At 43.7% G+C, this 18939-nt stretch overlaps 3 protein-coding genes and 1 long non-coding RNA gene across 6 annotated transcripts; 3 read left to right on the top strand and 1 right to left on the bottom strand.

The window, feature by feature from the left end:
* Positions 1–302: 302 nt before the first annotated feature.
* LOC147975042 (uncharacterized) lies at positions 303–2569 on the top strand. The gene is made up of 2 exons (XM_087520245.1): positions 303–1353; positions 1782–2569. Exons 1-2 carry the CDS (start codon positions 303–305, stop codon positions 2567–2569), a joined length of 1839 nt encoding a protein of 612 aa, XP_087376371.1.
* A 2740-nt stretch (positions 2570–5309) lies between these two features.
* LOC125550967 (two-component response regulator-like PRR95) lies at positions 5310–11528 on the top strand. Its single transcript, XM_048714107.2, has 8 exons — positions 5310–5691; positions 5801–5962; positions 8506–8636; positions 8952–9065; positions 9368–9524; positions 9639–10071; positions 10265–11045; positions 11178–11528. Exons 1-8 carry the CDS (start codon positions 5505–5507, stop codon positions 11289–11291), a joined length of 2079 nt encoding a protein of 692 aa, XP_048570064.2. The 5' UTR covers positions 5310–5504; the 3' UTR covers positions 11292–11528.
* A 139-nt stretch (positions 11529–11667) lies between these two features.
* LOC125550968 (uncharacterized) lies at positions 11668–13032 on the top strand. The gene has a single exon (XM_048714109.2). It carries the CDS (start codon positions 12220–12222, stop codon positions 12808–12810), a length of 591 nt encoding a protein of 196 aa, XP_048570066.1. The 5' UTR covers positions 11668–12219; the 3' UTR covers positions 12811–13032.
* A 258-nt stretch (positions 13033–13290) lies between these two features.
* On the bottom strand, positions 13291–18549 carry LOC125550969 (uncharacterized). Of its 3 annotated transcripts, none has more exons than XR_015600480.1 (7): positions 17962–18547; positions 17650–17748; positions 16945–17052; positions 16340–16518; positions 15651–15736; positions 13595–14737; positions 13291–13470 (listed from the first exon to the last, which is right to left on the bottom strand). It is a non-coding gene; the product is annotated as an uncharacterized LOC125550969 (long non-coding RNA). The 3 variants fall into 3 exon arrangements; XR_007302095.2 differs by lacking the exon at positions 13291–13470 and adding an exon at positions 15871–15928 and having other exon boundaries at positions 13948–14737; XR_007302096.2 differs by lacking the exon at positions 13291–13470 and having other exon boundaries at positions 13948–14737; positions 16719–17052; positions 17962–18549.
* Between the last annotated feature and the right edge of the window lie 390 nt (positions 18550–18939).

The following is an 18939-nucleotide window of genomic DNA, read 5'->3' as shown; positions in this document are numbered from 1 at the left end:
GCGCCAGTCACTGCTGAGGGTGCTGCAGCTAAAATCAGGGTTCTGAATGGTAACAGGATGGCACTTGCAAGTGTTGAGCAGGTGGTGTCTGTTCTTGGCAAGAGGGGAGATAGAGAGAAGGAGTATGGTGAACCTGCGGATTCAGAGGAAAAGGAAGAAGGTAAGGAACATGAGAAAAAGATCAAAGGAACTGCTGGTGAGGAGGATGGGAAGGGTTTTGGCGACGAGGACGGATTGGAAGCAACTGGAATAGGGGCTCCCGGTACACTGGTGGGTGCCAAGGACGGCGCCCACCAGGAGCCATGACGATCATGGCGTGGAACTGTCGAGGCCTCGGGCAACCTTGCACAGTTCAGGAACTTGTGTGCCTAGTGCACACCTACAAGCCCAAGCTCGTCTTCCTATCTGAAACACGACAAAATAATAAGTACGTCAGTAATATGAAGTGGAGGCTCGTCCTTCGTCATTGTATCACGCAACCCGGCGCTGGGAAAGGTGCCGGCATTGCCCTCTTTTATGATGAGAGTGTTGAAATAAAGAAGATTGTTGTGGGGGCGAGGTATATCGATGTGTTGATCCATTTGAATCCTCAAGGGCTGCAATGGAGAGGGACCTTTGTCTATGGAGAACCAAAAGCTCATGAACATCACCATATGTGGACCCTTCTTAGGAGGATAAAACATACTAGTGATTTGCCATGGCTGATGATGGGTGACTTCAACGAAACAATGTGGCAATCTGAATATTACTCAGCTGCTAAAAGATCAAAGAAGAATATGGAAAATTTTCGGGAGGTTTTGTCGGACTGTAATCTGTTTGATATAGGTTTCAAAGGACCAGGGTGGACATACAATAACAAGCAATCTGGGTACTCGAATGTCCGCACACGATTAGACAGATGTGTGGCAGCCCCTGAATGGTCAGACCACTTTAAAAATGCAACAGTGGAACACATCTGCTCGTCTAGATCGGACCACCTCCCCATTCTATTGCGAGTTGGAAGTAGGATGGAATGGAGACCGGTGGACCAGAGAAGAAGTCATACATTCAGATATGAGCAAATGTGGGAAAGAGCTAAATCTCTGCAAAACACTATAGCCACAGCTTGGAAGGAAGATGGCCCGGCTGGAAACCTACAGCAAGTCTGCTCAAAACTGAAACACATGCAGGAGGATCTGCGTAGATGGGCGGAAAGAGACTTTGGTTCAGTCATTAAAAAGACAGCAGAAATTAGAGCTAAACTCAAGAGGATCTGGAGCTCGGCACCATCACCCGAACAGCAAGAAAGAGCTGATTCTCTAGCCCAAGAGCTGGACGAATTGCTACTTAGGGAGGAACTCATGTGGCGGCAGCGTTCGCGAGCTACTTACCTTAGAGAGGGAGACATGAATACCAAGTGGTTCCAACAGAAAGCGACTTGGAGAAGGAAGAAAAACACCATTGCAAAACTGAGAAATGAAAATGGGGCCTGGGTAGAGGACACGAGTGGGATACATGAAATGACAAACTCTTTCTTTAAAAAACTCTATGAGAAAGAAGAAGGGGTAGAGCCAACCGGAATTTTGGACTTGATTGTGGACAGAGTTAATAGCGAGATGAATGACATGCTGACCAAACCCTTCGCCAAGACGGAAATCAGTGACGCTCTGTTCCAAACCGGCCCCCTCAAAGCCCCGGGCCCGATGGCTTCCCGGCGCGTTTCTTCCAAAGAAACTGGGAAGAAATAAAAGATGACATTATTAGAGGGTTTTCTGATTTCTTTGATAATGGTGCCCTCCTAGAAGGTCTCAATGACACTGTGATCGTCCTCATTCCAAAAGGAAATGACCCCCAATCACTAAAGGACTTCAGGCCCATTAGCCTGTGCAACGTCATGTACAAAGTGGTGTCCAAGTGCCTTGTCAATCGCTTGCGGCCTATACTTGATGAGATTATTTCGGAGACACAAAGCGCCTTTATTCCGGGGAGGATGATCACGGATAATGCCATTATAGCGTTTGAATGCTTCCACAAAATCCAGCACAGCAAGAATGTCAGAGATAACTATTGCGCATACAAACTGGACCTAGCTAAAGCTTACGACAGGGTGGACTGGAATTTCTTGGAAGGTGTGCTCCAGAGATTTGGCTTCTGCAGTAAATGGACGAACTGGGTGATGCAGTGTGTCCGCTCCGTGAGATATTCAGTGAGATGTAATGAGGAACTGCTAGACCCGTTTGTCCCAACTAGAGGCTTGTGTCAAGGTGATCCTCTCAGCCCGTATCTCTTCCTCTTTGTCGCAGACGGATTAGTACATCTGTTAAGAAAGGAACTGATGGAGAACAACCTGACACCGATCAAGATTGCGAGAAACAGCCCAGGAATCTCCAATCTCCTTTTTACAGATGACAGCCTGCTTTTTTCCAAGGCTACAAGGGAACAAGCTGAAACTATTAAGAGGGTCCTTTCCACCTTCCATAAATGCACCGGACAGCTACTCAGCGAGAGCAAATGCTCCCTCCTCTTCAGTAGAGCATGCCCGACCGCTGTGAGAGAGGATATCAAAAAAAATCCTTGGGGTGCAGTCTGACACCTTTGAGAGTAAGTACCTTGGTCTACCCACCCCGGAAGGGAGGATGAAGGACAACCAGTTCCAGCCAATCATGGATGGATTCAGAAAGAGATGTAATGATTGGTCGGAAAAATTCATGTCGTACGCGGCAAAGGAGGTCCATGTGAAAGCGGTGGTTCAGAGCCTCCCTACATTCACTATGAGTGTTTTCATGTTGTCAAAAGGGTTTTGCGAAAAGTATGAAAGAATGGTTAGAGACTTCTGGTGGGGGGATGAAGAGGGGCATAGAAAGGTCCACTGGATGGCCTAGGATCGCATGACAAAACCTAAGAGAGCAGGCGGTATTGGCTTCAGAGATATGCATCTTTTCAACCAAGCCCTGCTTGCGAAACAAGGATGGAGATTGATTCAAAACTCGGAAAGCCTTTGTGCAAGAGTGCTAAAATCAAAGTACTACCCGAATGGAAATTTGCTGGACACCGTTTTTGCGTCGGACGCCTCGCCGGTTTGGAGAGCCATTGAGTTCGGACTGCAGCTTCTGAAGAAAGGACTCATCTGGAGAGTAGGCGATGGAAAGAAAATACAAATCCAACACGATCAGTGGCTCCCAAGAAGGGAGGCCCTATTGACAGCTGCCTTTATCAGAAGATCTCGACTCCGGTGGGTTAATCAGCTTATGCACCCGGACAGGAAAGAGTGGAACGAAGGTCTCATTCGACAGATCTTCTACCCATTCGATGCCGAGGAGATTTGCAAGATCCCCATTCCGTCATCTAATGTGGAGGATCGGGTAGTGTGGCACTTCGAGAACAATGGGGTATTCTCGGTCAAAAGTGCTTACAAGCTTGCTGAATATCTCGCTCGGCCAAGCAACATCCCGTCTAGCTCGTCTAGGGAACCAACGGACCGCAGCATCTGGGACCTCATCTGGAAGGCGAAAGTGCCTGGAAAAGTTCGAATCTTCGCGTGGACAGTGGCAACAAAAAACCCTTGCTACTAAAGAGAACAAGCACAAGAGAACCCTTGAAGTGGACGCTACTTGTAGCATTTGTGGCAATGGCAGAGAGGATGAATTTCACGCCGTCGTTATGTGCACCAAAAGCAGAGGGCTCAGGTCAGCAATGAGAGAAATCTGGAACCTGCCAACAGAAAAGAAGTTCTGGTATACAGGAGATAACTGGCTGCAAGTCCTGCTAGACTCTGAAAACGAGGAAACTCGGGCAAAATTTTTGCTGCTTTTATGGCGCTCTTGGCACCTGAGGGAAGACTGCGTGCGGAATGATGGAAAACAGACAATCAAATCATCAGCCCAATTCCTTGAGAAATACGAGGAGGAAATCAGATTAGCGGGATCCCCAGTGATGTCGTTGGACCGGAAAACTAATACCGAGGAGGCCAATCACGAGCTGAGTTATGCAGAGGCCTCGGGCATGCGATGGTCTCCACCCTGTCCATGCATAGTAAAATTAAACACTGATGCTGCATATGCAAAAGAATCGGGAACGGGCGCGGCTGGTTTTGTCGCCAGATATCATCGCGGAGTCCTACTCCTATCTGGTTGCAAGGAGCTGCAGACGAGCCACATCGTTGAGGAGGCAGAGGGAAGAGCAGCATTGGTTGGTCTGCAATCACTGGCGGCGATCCACAGCGGTGAGATAGTCCTAGAGATGGACAACCAAACGATGGTCAATGAAGTGGACAGGAAGAGCCCCACGCGATCCCACTGCTATGGCATAATCATGGACATCAAACTTGCATTGTGCGCCTTTGATGCATGCAAAATAGTCCATACCAAGCGGAGCAACAATACATACCGAAAAAGGCTTTCGCCCCGCTTTATAAATAAATCAAACCGCCACGAGCACATACAAGGACTAGTTCAGAAACACACACCCAAGAAACACAACAAATAGGTTCAGAGGTACTGCTGAGGGCACAGCTCAACAAGCCCAAAACACACACGACACACAATAAAGGCTCATCCGGGGTTAAGGCCGGAGACCAATGGGGCCGGAGACCAATGGGGTTAAGCGGAGCAACAATGGCCTGGCCCACGGGCTTGCTGCACTCCACAGAAACAACGGTGATCAGATGATACTTGCTGATGTCCGGACTAGTCTACGATCTTTGATGCTGGCTGAATGTACTAGTCTTTCTGAGTAGTCTTATTGCTACTCCAGATCTAAAAAAAAAATTTGGGGCGAATTCATATGGAGTTGGATCACATCACGAAAAATAGGGTGAATTCATATGGGGAGTTGGATCACATCACAGAATGGGGCAATTCATGTCTCTGGACATGAAAACTGAAATATAGGAAACCAGAATTAAAGAGGATAATGCGGTTGCTAAAAATTTCAGCTCAACTTTATTTACGTATAAAAAACCGGCCGGCCAACTGTACTCCACGTAGTTCTTGGAAGACTTGTCCGTGAAGAAACCAGGCGCCGTCTGTCATGTATGGATGGATGGATGACACTCCTAGTAGATCTTTCCTCTTTTTTTTTGACTGGTGATCTTTCCACCGTTCCTCGTGCCCATCTGTCTGTTCTTCTTCGATGGCACTTTCCACAAGTGGCGGCCGAGACCAGCCAGCAGCCACTAAAATACTCTGGCAAAAACGAGAGGCCACCAGCTCCCGGCGAAATATCCCCGTGAAAAAATGACACACCCAAAATCGCACCAGAAATATCACGCCCGAAACACTTCAGGTTTCACCCACACGACACTCCACCCCAGAAAAGCACCCCAACCGAAAAACAGACCGGAGCAGTGCAGTGGAGGAGGGGAGGGAAAAATATCTGGCAGCGCTCGTGGGTATTATCTGGCCCATTTCCACCCGTGCCTTCGATCCTCTCTCTCCCCCCACCCCCGCGTGACGTGGCACGCAGGGCTGCAGATATTTTCATCCGTTCCCCTCTCTCCACCTCCCACAACGGACGGCGACGACGAGATGTCCCCCGACGCCGACGCCGGGGAGCCGGCGGCCGCGGCGGCGGGGCCCGGAGGAGGGGCGGCGCGCGGGGTGATCCGCTGGGACGAGATCCTGCCGCGTCGCTCGCTCCGGGTGCTCCTCGTCGAGCACGACGACTCCACCCGCCAGGTCGTCACCGCGCTCCTCCGCAAGTGCGGGTACCGCGGTGAGCCAGCCTTCCTTCTTCTAGCTTAGCCGCGCTCGCGCTTGCGCGGCCAGCCGATTTTCCTGCTGCTGAATTGGGCTATGTGTTTCTTCTCGGGAGGTGACGCCAGTGGCGGCGGTGGCGGACGGGATGAAGGCGTGGGAGGTCATGCGGGGCCGCGCGTACGCCTTCGACCTCGTGCTCACGGAGGTCAACATGCCCACGCTCTCCGGAATCGACCTGCTCTCCAGGATCGTCGCGGCTGACGAGTGCAAGAACATCCCCGTTATAAGTAAGACGCCGGCGTCCGACTAACGCTTCATATCAGCTTGAGTATCATCAGTGGCGTAAGGTTCAGGACGATCTGGCAAACGTACTCGATTTCGCTATCTAGCAGCTGCTTTAAGCAGGGGATTCAGCGCATATTTTTATATGCTAATTGCTTAACCGTGTAGGCTGGTTTTTGTGTGTGTCTATGGTCATACTGCTCCTGGATAATCGGAACCAACTTCAAATGGATTTGGCGATCTGCTTTAGTCCCGTGCTGGCTACTTTTAGTCAGTGTCTGTCTCTGCTCTCAGTTGTAACTGAATTACCGTTGTCATTGTCGGATTCTGCTCGAGTATTGCTATGGGTATGCTCCACGTGTCGTGTTTCTGAATCTTTTTAACTAATTTGTCTTGTGCGGTATCTCTTGATGAATAAATTGGCAGCTTAATTTTGGTGCAATTTAGGGGATCAGAGCAAGTTTTTTTGGCAGAATGACAATGGTAGTTATGAGTACTTTTTAAGCGAATTGTCATTAAAAATATGTTTGATTGGGATTGAAGGTCTAACTTTACATGGGCACACTTTTAATAGGTAAATGGATATTTTGAGGTCCTAATTAGGTACTTGAACTAAAACCACGACACTTATTATGGATCGGAGGGAGTAGCTTAATTGAGGAACCATACTATTTCATAATGTGCGCAACTGCCTATAAATGGATATTTTTCTATGCTAATTGCTTAATTGTAGTTGGCTGATTTTCTTTTGTTGTCTATATGGTCACATATGGTACTGCTCCTGGATAATTGGAGCTAAATTCATATAGATTTCGCGATCTGCTTTAGTCCCATGTCGGCTACTTTTAGTCAGTGTCTGTCTCTGCTCTTAGTTGTAACTGAATCACCATTGTCATTGTCGGATTCCGCTCGAGTATCGCTATGGGTATGCTTCACGTGTTGTGTTTCTGAATCTTTTTAACAGATTTGTCTTGTGCGGTATCTCTTGATTAATAAATTGCCAGCTTAATTTTGGTGCAATTTATGGGATCAGAGCAAGTTTTTTGGCAGAATGACAATGGTAGTTATGAGTACTTTGTAAGGCTACTCATAGTGGGGAGTATCATATACTAGGATCATGCATATGATACTAGTGTATGATACTACCTTCATAGTGCATAGTATAATAGATTAGTGTCATATATGATCTTATTTATTGCCATGCATGATACGTACTCCCTCCGTTCCTAAATATAAGACGTTTTGGCTGTTCAAATTGATCTGCCAAAACGTCATATATTTAGGAACAGAGGGAGTAGTAGCATAGCATTTATTATGATACGGTATCTACCTATGTTACTCTAACCCTCTCTCTCTTCTTTAATTGTCTGCCACATCAGCATGTTTACTAGTCCTGAGTGCATGATACTAGCTAAGATACCACCACTATGGCTAGCCTAAGCGAATTGACGTTAAAAATATGTTTGATTGGGATTCAAGGTCTAACTTGACATGGGTACACTTTTAATAGATAAATGGATATTTTGTGGTACACTTTTAATAAGTACACTTATTATGGATTGGAGGGAGTAGCTTAATTGAGGAACCATACTATTTCATAGTGTGCCAACTGCCTATAAATGGATTTTTTTAATGCTAATTGCTTAACTGTGGTAGGCTGATTCTTTTTGTCTATGGTCACAACTGCTCCTGGATATTTGGAACTAAATTCAAATGGATTGCTCCCGTGTTGTCTACTGTTAGTCAGTGTCCGTCTCTGCTCTCAGTTGTAATTGAATTACCGTTGTCGTTGTCGGATTCCATTCAAGTATCGCTATGGGTATGCTCCACGTGTTGTGTTTCTGACTCTTTTTAACAGATTTGTCTTGTGTGGTATCTCTTGATGAATAAATTGGCAGCTTAATTTTGGTGCAGTTTATGGGTTCGGAGCAAGTTTGTTGGCAAAATTGCAATGGTAGTTATGGCTACTTTTTAAGCGATTTGACGTTAAAAATATGTTTGATTGAGATTGAAGGTCTAACTTTACATTGGTGCCATTTTAATAGGTAAATGGGTAGTTTAAGGTCCTAATTAGCTAGTTTAATTGAGGAACCATACTATTTCATAGTGTGCGTAACTGCCTATAAATGAAGACCTCAAGTTTCCAAAAAAAGGCTGCTAATTTTGGAAATTAAATTAATAGTAGTTCAGTTCACATGTTCGAAATAGTGGGAAGAGAGCAATCACATCGTTGCTAAGATGCTAAGTGATTATTGTATATGATGCTATGGATATACATAAGTAGATGCTATGTATCTATACTAAAATAACAAAAGAGTCTCTTAAGCGCTACACGTGAAAAATGCATGGTCCTGCTACACACTATGTGATGAGTGCATTCAGGGGAATGCAATCACTTTGCCCCTAATACGACAAACATGTAAGCAGCCAGGTGGCATAGTGGAGTGATGGGCGTATTGCTGACGTTAGTAACGAAGTGTGTAACATGAGATGCCTTAAATTAGAATTCTCTTCGACTCAATATTCACTTCATTGGTTATCTGTGCAGTGATGTCATCCCAAGATTCCATTGGCACAGTGCTAAAGTGCATGCAGAATGGGGCAGTGGACTTCCTCGTGAAGCCAGTTAGGAAGAATGAGTTGCGTAACTTATGGCAACATGTGTGGAGGCGGCACTCGGTAAGTCCTCATTCAGGAAGTCTTTCCGAATGTTTTCTTTTGCAGCCTGTGTGTTATGGGGAATGAATGATGGGGTAGCCTTCATCAATTGTACTATTTGTCCTACATCTGCTAGTCATTTCTGGATACTTTTTTAATGCATTTTCCTTGAAAATATTATCAACTGTATAATGTGCACTGATTTTGGTTGTGCAAGATTACGAGTGCTATATTGTTGATGCAGTTGTATAAGCTTTTAGCAAATAGGAATATTTTTTGTTTATCCTAGCTTTCTGAGGTGTAATTACTAATTAGGCCTTGCACATTCCATTTCAGATGAACAGCCAATTAAATGCATCAGAAAACAATGCAGCCAGCAACCATATAAGTGTGAATTCTGGTACCGGGTCAAAGACAGGAGAAAACAGCGATGAGGAAAGTGATGCTCAGGTGAGCAACTGAGCTGGCTTATACCTTATTTGTCTAACTGATATCAAAGTATGAGTAGAGTGGTATCACTCCTAACTCAGGTTGATAATGCTAAGCAAGTGAAATTGAAACCTGAAGCAAACAAAGACACTGTTTTTTCTATGTCTTTTTGTTCTTGTCACTACCAGTTAACTGTAGCCATCACTTTTTACTGAAACCTTAGTTTATCATAACTGATTTTTAAAATTCTGGTTACTCTTTTTAATTATTGGCGTTCTTCTGCACCTAAAATCCTATGGACACTCTTCTGACATGATTATCAGAGCTCTGGAAGCAAAAGGGAGACTGACATTCAGAGTGTTGAGAAATTACCGGAGATTGTGGCACATAATGGAGCAAGCTCATGCAGAGAACTAAAAATACAGAATGGGCCTTTTGATAGAATGAACACAAAGGCACTTGCATTAAAGGGCACTGATGGTATGAAACCTAAATATGCTTCTCTGTTATTTGATGTTCTTGTGCTCGGTTTATTGGCCATCTAGTGTGTAAATTGCACATCTAATAAGTGTGATTTTACCTGGTGTTGTGTAGATGCTCCAAGTGGAAATGCATGTGGCACCAGTAAGCAGCAAGTGTTTTCAGCTGAGAAGAATGTGTGTTCCAAGTATCTTCATGGCATTACTTCTGCAAAGGTTGCTGGACAGATAATGGACAACGCCATGAGGATTGCTGATGCAAGTTCATGTCGTCCAAGTGATCCTGGCAAAGATCTTATGGCTACTGGCCAACCAACAACTAGCAAAAAATGCAAATCTCCAGTCACAAAGAATAACGCTGTCAAGCCTGTCATGGAAAATACCCTTCATGAAAATTCAAAGGGTGCTGCGATCGGCCATCCCCAGCCTTGCCCCTCTCACTTGCTGGATGTCAACTTAGGAAAGCAACAGCGTTCTGATGGTCATGTGAACCAAGAACTGAGGGATAAGGATAATTTTAATCACTCAAATTCTTCAGCCTTTTCAAGGTACTTACATGTTCATTATTTTAAATTTTGATCCAAATAATTTTGGCTTGGAATGGTCATTTATTTCATTGAGAACACTGTTTTCATATTTTAGACCCTGAGGTTGATATTAGCAATTGCTTGCACATATACCCTGTGCAATTCTGATTAGCGCTCTTTTATGCATGCTCTCACATGCTTTGCAACATGACAGGTATGGTAATAAAAGAATAGAGCCATCAGCTAAGCAACTGTCTCTTCCCTCCGTCCACTTAACTTATCAAGAATCTGTTTATGACAAGAATGTTCAATCTAGTGGGGCTTTGCCCTCGCATGAACACCATACATGCAAGATTACAATGCAAGCTCAGGCTCCTTTGGACAGTTGCACAGTGGGTCCTGCCATCCCGTCTTCAAGCAGTGCAAGAGAAGATGCTGGCACAAGCAGTTCCTCCCCTAGAAAGGACAATTTCGGTCATCCTCCTTATGGCTTTATACCTGTTCCAATTTCTGTCGCTGCTGCTATACCGTACCAGTACAGTGCAATTATGCCTCCGATATACTACACACAGCCTCCTTTTATGCAATGCGATCCATCTGGCATCAACCAGATGGGAATTCAGCATGCATATCATTCTAGTTACCATCAAAATCTTGGTAAACCATCAGAGATTGATGAACACAGACAGCTAGAAGAAAACCAGCGGTTGCATCATTCAAGACAAATTCTCCAAGAATCAGGAGAACCTATTGACTTGTTGAGAGCTCATGCAGAGCGCAATAACCAGAGTGCTAGTTGTAGCCAGGATATCCGTGGATGGACTGTGAGCGGTGAAACTGATACAAACACCAACGCAATAATTGCCCCAGAAAGCGGCAACGAGAGTGGCATCCAGAACTTCGGTTACAATGGACTGGATAGTGATCGGTCTCGTCGTGAAGCTGCCTTGATGAAATTCCGCATGAAAAGGAAAGATAGATGCTTCGAGAAGAAGGTATTCTATTTGTCAAACCTAAATATTCTGCAAATTCACAAATCATGCATGTGCACTTATATATTCTTTTCCGCAAACACTTGGTTTTTCTTACAGTTATTCCCTTTTATCTGTTTACCTTTCGCTCTACAGGTCAGATATCACAGCAGGAAGAAGCTTGCAGAGCAAAGACCAAGAATCAAGGGGCAGTTTGTTAGCCAAAAACTCAAGTCAGCTACAACAACGGAAGATGCAGAAACAGATTAGTGACGTTGTTAATCCATGACTGTCCTTTTGATACTTCGCTTCCCAGAGGGGAATTTAAAGTAACTGGTAAGAGTGAAAGGCTGGCAAAAGTTTTCCTTCCAGGGTTAGCCTTTTGTACAAGTGTTCCGTGTACTTCTTTGTCGGTTGTTTATTGACATGGTTTGCCTGTAAAGAGTGTCGAATTGAAAATCCTCTGGGGGGATAGGAAATCAATGCAGATATTCAGATTTTCCGTCACATGTTTGTGGTGTGTTACATCCTTACAGTAGCTCTAGATTATAGTCAGTAAGCCTTGCTTCCTCACATGAGCATGCCCAATGTAATTATGCTTTCCCTTAGCTGTATTTCCTCCTCTATGTAAGATGATTGAAGGACAACCTGCCAACGTTTTTTCTTTCATTTCAAACCCCTGTTTGAAAGGCGGGTTATCCTTTTCCCAGTTCTTGCGGTCATTCAACAGTTTCCTGTGGAACTGCTGCGGAACGTTTTGAGGCCATAATAGAGTAGCAACTCACCCGACTTCTTTCTCCAACCGACCAGGCTTCTGCAGATGCTTTACCTGCCTTGCACTCTGCAGATCATTACACATGCACTTCTCAATCTACTATCCCTGTCACTATCTTACAAAAGTTTGCCAACACTTTTGAGCTCCATGAGACAAGGTATCAGTCACAAACATATGTTACGGTGGCCGATTTCTTGAGACGCATCAATCGTTTGGTGCCAATCCTGGAGAGGAGCATCTTCTCTTTACACCCTGCTTCTCATATTCTCTCCCAGCTTGCACCTGAAGTTTCGCACATCTTCTCCTGCACTGCACTTCTTGGCTTATAAACCGGCAGCTCCGGCCCACAAGCAGCCGATCGCAGGAATCTCATTCCCCCACCTGCGCCAAGCAAGCTCATGAGAGCAGCCTGTCAAGGTGGCAATGGAGGGACCAAGAGCGGTGGCGATGGTGGCGGTGATCGTCCTGGTGGCGTGTTGTGGTGCTCAGCTGGCTGTCGCCGGAGGTGACCGGGGCCAGCCGGCGGCGGGAGGGCCGGAGGCGAGTCTGCTGTGCATCAGCGAGTGCGGGACGTGCCCCACGGTGTGCACGTCGCCGCCGCCAGCTCCTCCCTCGCCGTCATCGTCATCATCTACACCGTCGCCTCCCTCGCCGTCATCGTCATCGTCAACACCGTCGCCTCCCTCGCCATCGACGTCGATCCTCCCGCTGCCCACGCCCCCGCCGCCGTATCTGACTCTGCTGCTCCCGCCGCCCCCGTCGTCATCGTCGACGGAGCTGCCCCCGTCCACGCCGTCGCCGACTCCACCGAAGAGCAGCGGCGGGTCGTCATCGTCTTCGTCTTCCTCGGCTCCGTCCTCGCACTTCTCGTCGCCGCCGTCCCCGCCGTCGTCCTCGGCGAACCCGTACTACTACTTCTACCTCTCCGGGGGCAGCAGGAGCCGCGGCGCGTCGAGCGTCTACGCCGTCGTCATCCTCGCGCTGCTACTGCCCGCCGTCACCTTTTGGAGGTGAGATGAGGTGTTGGACGTTGTCGTTGCGTCGCCGTGTGCCCATTCCGGTGAACTCCTCGTGTGTTTATAGTACTACAAGTACTGTCACTTCTTTTCCCTTCCCGGCCCCCGTCAGATTCAGAAGCTAGCAGCACTTCCACTGTCTAGTAGTAATTCGTTTTTGTTGTTGTAACTCTGTCTAGTAATTCGTCCCTTGTGTAATGTTACTGCTGATTATTAACTATTACAAGTGCACACAATACTGTTTATTTTGGTCGTAACTAGTAATCGTACACGTGCAAATGCACGTTTATCTAAAATAAAATTGATCCTTATTCAGTTTTCACACTGGTATAAGTGTGAACATATAATTTTAATGATCTAAAATGTCTTATATTTGTTTATAGAGGAAGTATCTTTTATTCAAAATTGTTGCTACTATAGAGATCTTATTTGAAGATGAAACCATCCAAATATGTTCACACGATTTTTTTAAGGGAATATATTCACATCAAACATCAATAGGAAAAACTCTGTATTAATATTTCAAACGACTTAAATAACTTCCACTATACATTGGAAAACTGAAAACATGTCTGTGCTTATATGGTTGACTTACAATACCATGCATGATTTGATTCCATTGTTTGATACTCCATCCAACTCTAACTCTTCTCTATAACTGAAAATCAACCAAGCAAAACAGAAAAGAGAAACAAACTATAAGAACATGAGTAAACCTTATCTCGCTTCGACGCAAATCATGGATGATTGTGGGCGCCCAACCGCTGATTATGTAAAATTACCTAGAAGGTTCAGCTCTGATGGTTCTGCAAGCATCTTGTCTAGATATAATAGTTCTAGGGACAAACCTAAAAACTTTATTAGATGCCCTTGATGCACTGTAAGGCCTTGCAGTGTTAGCTCGAACAGCCCAACTGTATGGACATGTAAATCAGGTATCGACATGAAAACATGGACGAAGATTCTATATATTTTTGTAGGTGAAAAATAAATTTCAGTTAGAAGTTGCCGCAAGTATATATGTATTGACACATTCCACATACAGTATGATATATCAATAGTAAAAGTTCATATTATAACATTATACAATGATAAGATATTTGCTCAAGATAACACATCGATTCACAAAACCAAGTCCCAAAAAGGTAGACCATCCTTCTGCATATTTGCACGGCAACACAATAGTCAGACATATGAAAAACTTAGCTGCATGTCAAAATCATACGATTAGAAATATATACTTGTTTTATCTAATTCAATTATCAAAAGCATATAGGTCCAGGAATAGGAGTTAATCTGAAGCATGTGTCTTGTTCTTAACTTCTCTTTGGCTGCTCTCTTCTCCTTCTAGTTGATCTGTTGAGATCCTTTTCCAGAAGCATATTCAGTAGAAGGAAAAATAATACTTTGAAGGAGAACCATATTTTGATATTGCAAAAAAGCACAAATTCAGTACAGGCAAGATTTAGTAGCTCCCGATGTTTCGAGTCATTTATGCAACTCAGAAATACCACAAAATATAACCAGGACTGAATAATTGCACAAGGAAAAGAGTAGCAAGTGTCCAGTAAATACAACTTGGCATACGATCTAGCTTACGAACTAATGAATAGATTGAAAGGAAGTATTGCTACATGCATATATAATGAACATACAGTGAAGTACTGTCACAAAGCACAGGTCAGTGAATTTGAACATTGTTCTTTATGTAACTGTAAAAACTAAGAATAAAGACTGGAACCATTTGTAATGAGTAAGAAGCCAATCCTTGAATTTTGGAAAATGTACAGTAAAATAATTAATCAAAGTTCAATGCAAAATAGAAAGATGTCCATTAAGAGACATACTCCTTATCCAGGTTCCTTATGATCACATTTAGCACACCATCGATGTTAATAAGCTCATACGCAGCCTTGATCAAGCACCTGGATTATAAGAGAACATACATTGGACACTTTAGTAAAATGATGCTTCATGAACAGCTACATGCATATGTACCAGTTTGAAAGTGATGCCTCCATATTGCAGAAGTTTGTGACCTCTTGAGTTACAAATTTACAAGCACAAGGATGAAGAAAATATAAAGGGAAAGAAGAGAAGAATGCACCAAGCTGCGCCTGCGTGTCTACTGTAGCAATTAGCAGTGTGCATCAGCAAGTCTTAGAAATGATGACCATAGTACAAAAATAGGTTCATGTCTTAGAAATGTAGTCGGCATACAGGGAGGCTGAACATTCCAGTCCTAAATAATCAACACCATGTGTTCATCAAAAGGCTAACAGCTCGCACAGATCAGCTCTAACATAGTCAATAGGCAAAGCATATTGAATGTTTAAGTCACACTAACAGAATAAATATGCGTAAAGGTAAATGGTAACTTGCAGATTTTCCTTTGCATTTATTAGAAGCGGATAATACTTTAGGTTGACACAGAAGAAATATCTACATCATAGGAATGGAAGAAAATGAATTGCAAAGAACCCAAGCATCATGGACTCGCCATCCTTTCCCATATTTCAGCCATAAAAAATTGAAATGAACATTTTGAGAAACATTTTCTCCCCATTTCATTACCGAGAAAACATTTTCAGAAAGATTCCTCTCTACCAATGATTTTTTTTCTATACATAAACAACAAAAACTATCAAAGAAAATTACCAAATGTACATGGGCAACAAATCATTCCATTTGTTACTTCCTTCAAAAGTTACATCATCGATTAGTAATCAATGATGTTTGTTTCCAAGTTTTAGTTTGACAGTTTGCATACACATATTCCACTTGATTTATGACAATAATATACAGTTTAAAATGTGGACAATTGAAGAAATGATGTACCTAACTGAGGAATCCAAGAGAAAGAACTTTAGCTCTAGTCTCATCAGCTTCGCATATTCCTTTACAATCATGTGATTAACTGCTTCCTTTCCGAGTTCAGTCCATACCGCAGAAACGAAATTGTTAGTTATTTGATGATAATCGACATAATAAATAGCACACTGTACTATTACAAATGCCAATATAAAATCCAATGAATATGTAAGATGCAGGTTGGTACCATGAATATGTAGGAGTATCACAACATAAAAGGTGCTACAGTGGCTCATGGAGGAAATCTGAAGAAGATAATCATTTTGGTTTAGAAAAGAGGCGAAATATGAAGATAATCATTTTTGGTTCAAAAAAAGAGGAAAAATTTAGAGGAGAATATTATCCAATGCAAGTAGGATGAACAATTGCATAAGCTTATCACTATTGACATTAGCTTAGTATAAGATTTAACATAGGTAGTCAATGTGGTCATTTTGGTTCAGAAGATAGCCTCAAGCTTCTAATCCAGAGCTTTGCGTACATTTACAAATAAAATATGAATAGTAATGCTAAGTGGCTAGTCATGTAAAAATATGAAAGATGGTAGAAGATACAACACATGATTGGAGATAATTTTGTTGTTTATTAGGGCAAAATTTCTAAGCAAGCACAAACTGTACACATGGTGTGTCAGAAGGGTAGGAGCAAAAACTCACCAGTGGTCAGAGTCACCCAGCCACACAGGCGCATCTACTCTTCCCTTGAGCGTTCTCGAGTGTCGCTGCTATAACAACCTCGACAACGTCGGTGTCCTTCTCCACGCTTCACCTGCATCCTTCCCATGCTTCAGTGCAACTGACGAAGACCATCTCCTCTCTTTCCTAACATTGGATGCCTGGACAAGGAGCAAGTACATGTAGGATTTTGAGGAGAAAGGCATGGTGAGCAAACAAGGTTATATAGATTACAAATTTAATATCTGGCATATTAAATCTTATATTTCTGAAGCAAGGAATCACACAAAAAAAGTATAGACAATCTTTGGCAAAAATAAGATCAGTGAAGCAATGCATGAATATGGCTGTTGGAGCATACACATCATACACTACTCCCTGCAGCCGGTCGGCGAGTCCACATCCTAGTATATGCTTAAAGTAGCCACTCTTGCAAAAATAAGGACAAAAAAAGGTGATTGGGGAGTGTTTTGCTAGATTGTAAAAATTATGCATCGCAATGGAAAGTGAAATTGTAATGAGATGAAAATGGACTTAGATGAGAGGACGAAAGTCAGATGCAAATGAAGAGTGAAATAAAACAGAACCTTCTCTGTTGCCGCAACTGGTTCCTCTGTTCAGTAGTGCTTTTCGGGTCGTAACAACCCAGAAAAAACTCCCATATATACTTCCCCTTTGATATTTGGGTGGACACCCTGTTCGCATAACCAAAAATAAAGACAACGTCCTGGTTCAATTAATCTGAGCAGTCAGAACATGTGCATAGATGCAGTATATATGCCCCAAGGGATACTAACAAAAGCCAAGAAAATGGATAGTTGTTAAGAAGAAGAAAATATGCAAGGTTGAAAGGGTAGAAAACAATGTGAAGGGATGCACCTCCAGGGAGTAAAGAAGTGTCACTGATGAGAATACGTGGAGTAGGCTATGCAACGGTGTATTTACCACCAATAGATCAAGCATGATTCAGAGTCTTCCCACTGAATCTTGTATCAGTTGAAGAAACAAACTGATGGAGCCAGAATGTCGAAATATGCTTTGTGCAAATTCCTACAAGTTTTATTTCTCATGAATGATTATCTATCGGTTGTATATGTAACAGTGCCTACTGCCCAGACCCTTTAAAAAAGATAAAACCGTCAACTGTCCTGAATGTTATTTGTAGCAGTTTAACTGCAGGTGTTGTCACACATGATACATGACATATACCCTACCCGGGGTGTGAGATCGATACAATATGTCACTGAGCTAATTACGCTGCTGGTGATGAAAGATAGATATATATAGCTCACCCCACGCTGTACTCTCATGATCATTCCAGCTGCGTCTAGGCAACCCTCCTCGTTGAATAGCAGCTTCCATCTCCTTGGAGGACACAGCGTGCGGCGAGACTGCCAAGGACAAGAAGGAAAAATCAATATAAACCAATCGATGACCAATACACACCTGTCATTAATCTCTCTCTCTAATCATCTTTGGGGACTCTGAAATTTCATATGCATATATATATAGGGATTTATGCTTCTGTTGTAAATTGTGTCGCGTAGATGTTCAGACAAGAGGTAAGAGCGGTGGAGGGCAGGGGCGGACAGTAGGGAGGAGACCTGCGGCGAAGGGCGGCTCCGGGGCGGCGGCTCGGCGACCTGCGGCCCGCGGCGAAGGGCGGCTCCGGCGGCACGCGGCTCGGCGACCTGCGGCCCGCGGCGGAGGGCGGCTCCGGCGACGGCTCGGTGACCTGCGGCCCACACCCGACTGCGGGAGGAGGAACGACGTGGGGGCGTGCGGGAGGAACGGCGCGGAGGCGTGAGGTCGTGCGGGCGGGGCGAGAGGTCGTGCAAACGTTTTTTTTTAGCGGTGGATGGACTGTACGTGGCTTAATTACGTGGCTTGTTAGGTTAAACACGAAAAGAATATGGACCATCAGATTTTATAGATGAACGGATATAATTATTTAGATCTGCTCCTCTTTTTCTTTTATAGTGATATATAGTAGATTAGTCCCTTTATGTGTCGAAAAAATAATCGGACTAGCACGCGACTTCGAATTATTCCGCCGCCAGCTGTGCAGATGGGAAAGTATGCTTGTACAGTAAATTGCCCGCTCGATGTGTGTATCGGACATGAGGTCTAACATGACTGTAAAAATAGACAATTGACACTGAGCAATTGACAGAGAGATGTAAAGTAAGCAGTAGTTTTTCTAATTGATGATTGATTACATATATACATACTTTCATCATCTCAAAACAAGTGCCCTGATTTTAGTTCAAATTTGGGAATATAAAAAGTAATTGCAGATAACTATACTTGTAACGTAGAAATATTTAGTGCTTGCATTTTATGTGAATAAAGAGCATGCATGTACACTGTACAATAGTAGTTACAACAATTAAATTGGGGCATTTCACAACCTTTGAAAAGTAAGCAAATAAAACCTGTTGGTACGGTTTGCATGGGCTGAAAATAATGTTAGGGAACAATGAGGTGGGAGGCTTGCATGTTGACAGAATTAGTGTTAATGGGTTAAGGTTTGCACGAGCTGAAAATAATTTTAATAAATGCTGACATGGCATATTTGGTGA

Source organism: Triticum urartu, chromosome 4A, assembly GCF_056163025.1.
Source record: "Triticum urartu cultivar PI428250 chromosome 4A, HENAU_Tu73, whole genome shotgun sequence".
Taxonomy (NCBI): Eukaryota; Viridiplantae; Streptophyta; class Magnoliopsida; order Poales; family Poaceae; genus Triticum; species Triticum urartu.
The sequence above is the reverse complement of the archived record's forward strand: the minus strand, read 5'-3'. Positions and strand labels throughout refer to the sequence as shown.

Excerpts from the sequence above, each read along its gene's own strand:
- LOC125550968 (XM_048714109.2), top strand. The coding sequence starts at position 12,220 with ATGGAGGGACCAAGAGCGGTGGCGATGGTGGCGGTGATCGTCCTGGTG.
- LOC125550967 (XM_048714107.2), top strand. The coding sequence starts at position 5,505 with ATGTCCCCCGACGCCGACGCCGGGGAGCCGGCGGCCGCGGCGGCGGGG. Across the intron at positions 9,066-9,367 it reads ATGAGGAAAGTGATGCTCAG|AGCTCTGGAAGCAAAAGGGA; the intron begins GTGAGCAACTGA and ends CATGATTATCAG. Across the intron at positions 10,072-10,264 it reads AATTCTTCAGCCTTTTCAAG|GTATGGTAATAAAAGAATAG; the intron begins GTACTTACATGT and ends GCAACATGACAG.
- LOC147975042 (XM_087520245.1), top strand. The coding sequence starts at position 303 with ATGACGATCATGGCGTGGAACTGTCGAGGCCTCGGGCAACCTTGCACA. Across the intron at positions 1,354-1,781 it reads GGAACTCATGTGGCGGCAGC|AAGGTCTCAATGACACTGTG; the intron begins GTTCGCGAGCTA and ends GTGCCCTCCTAG.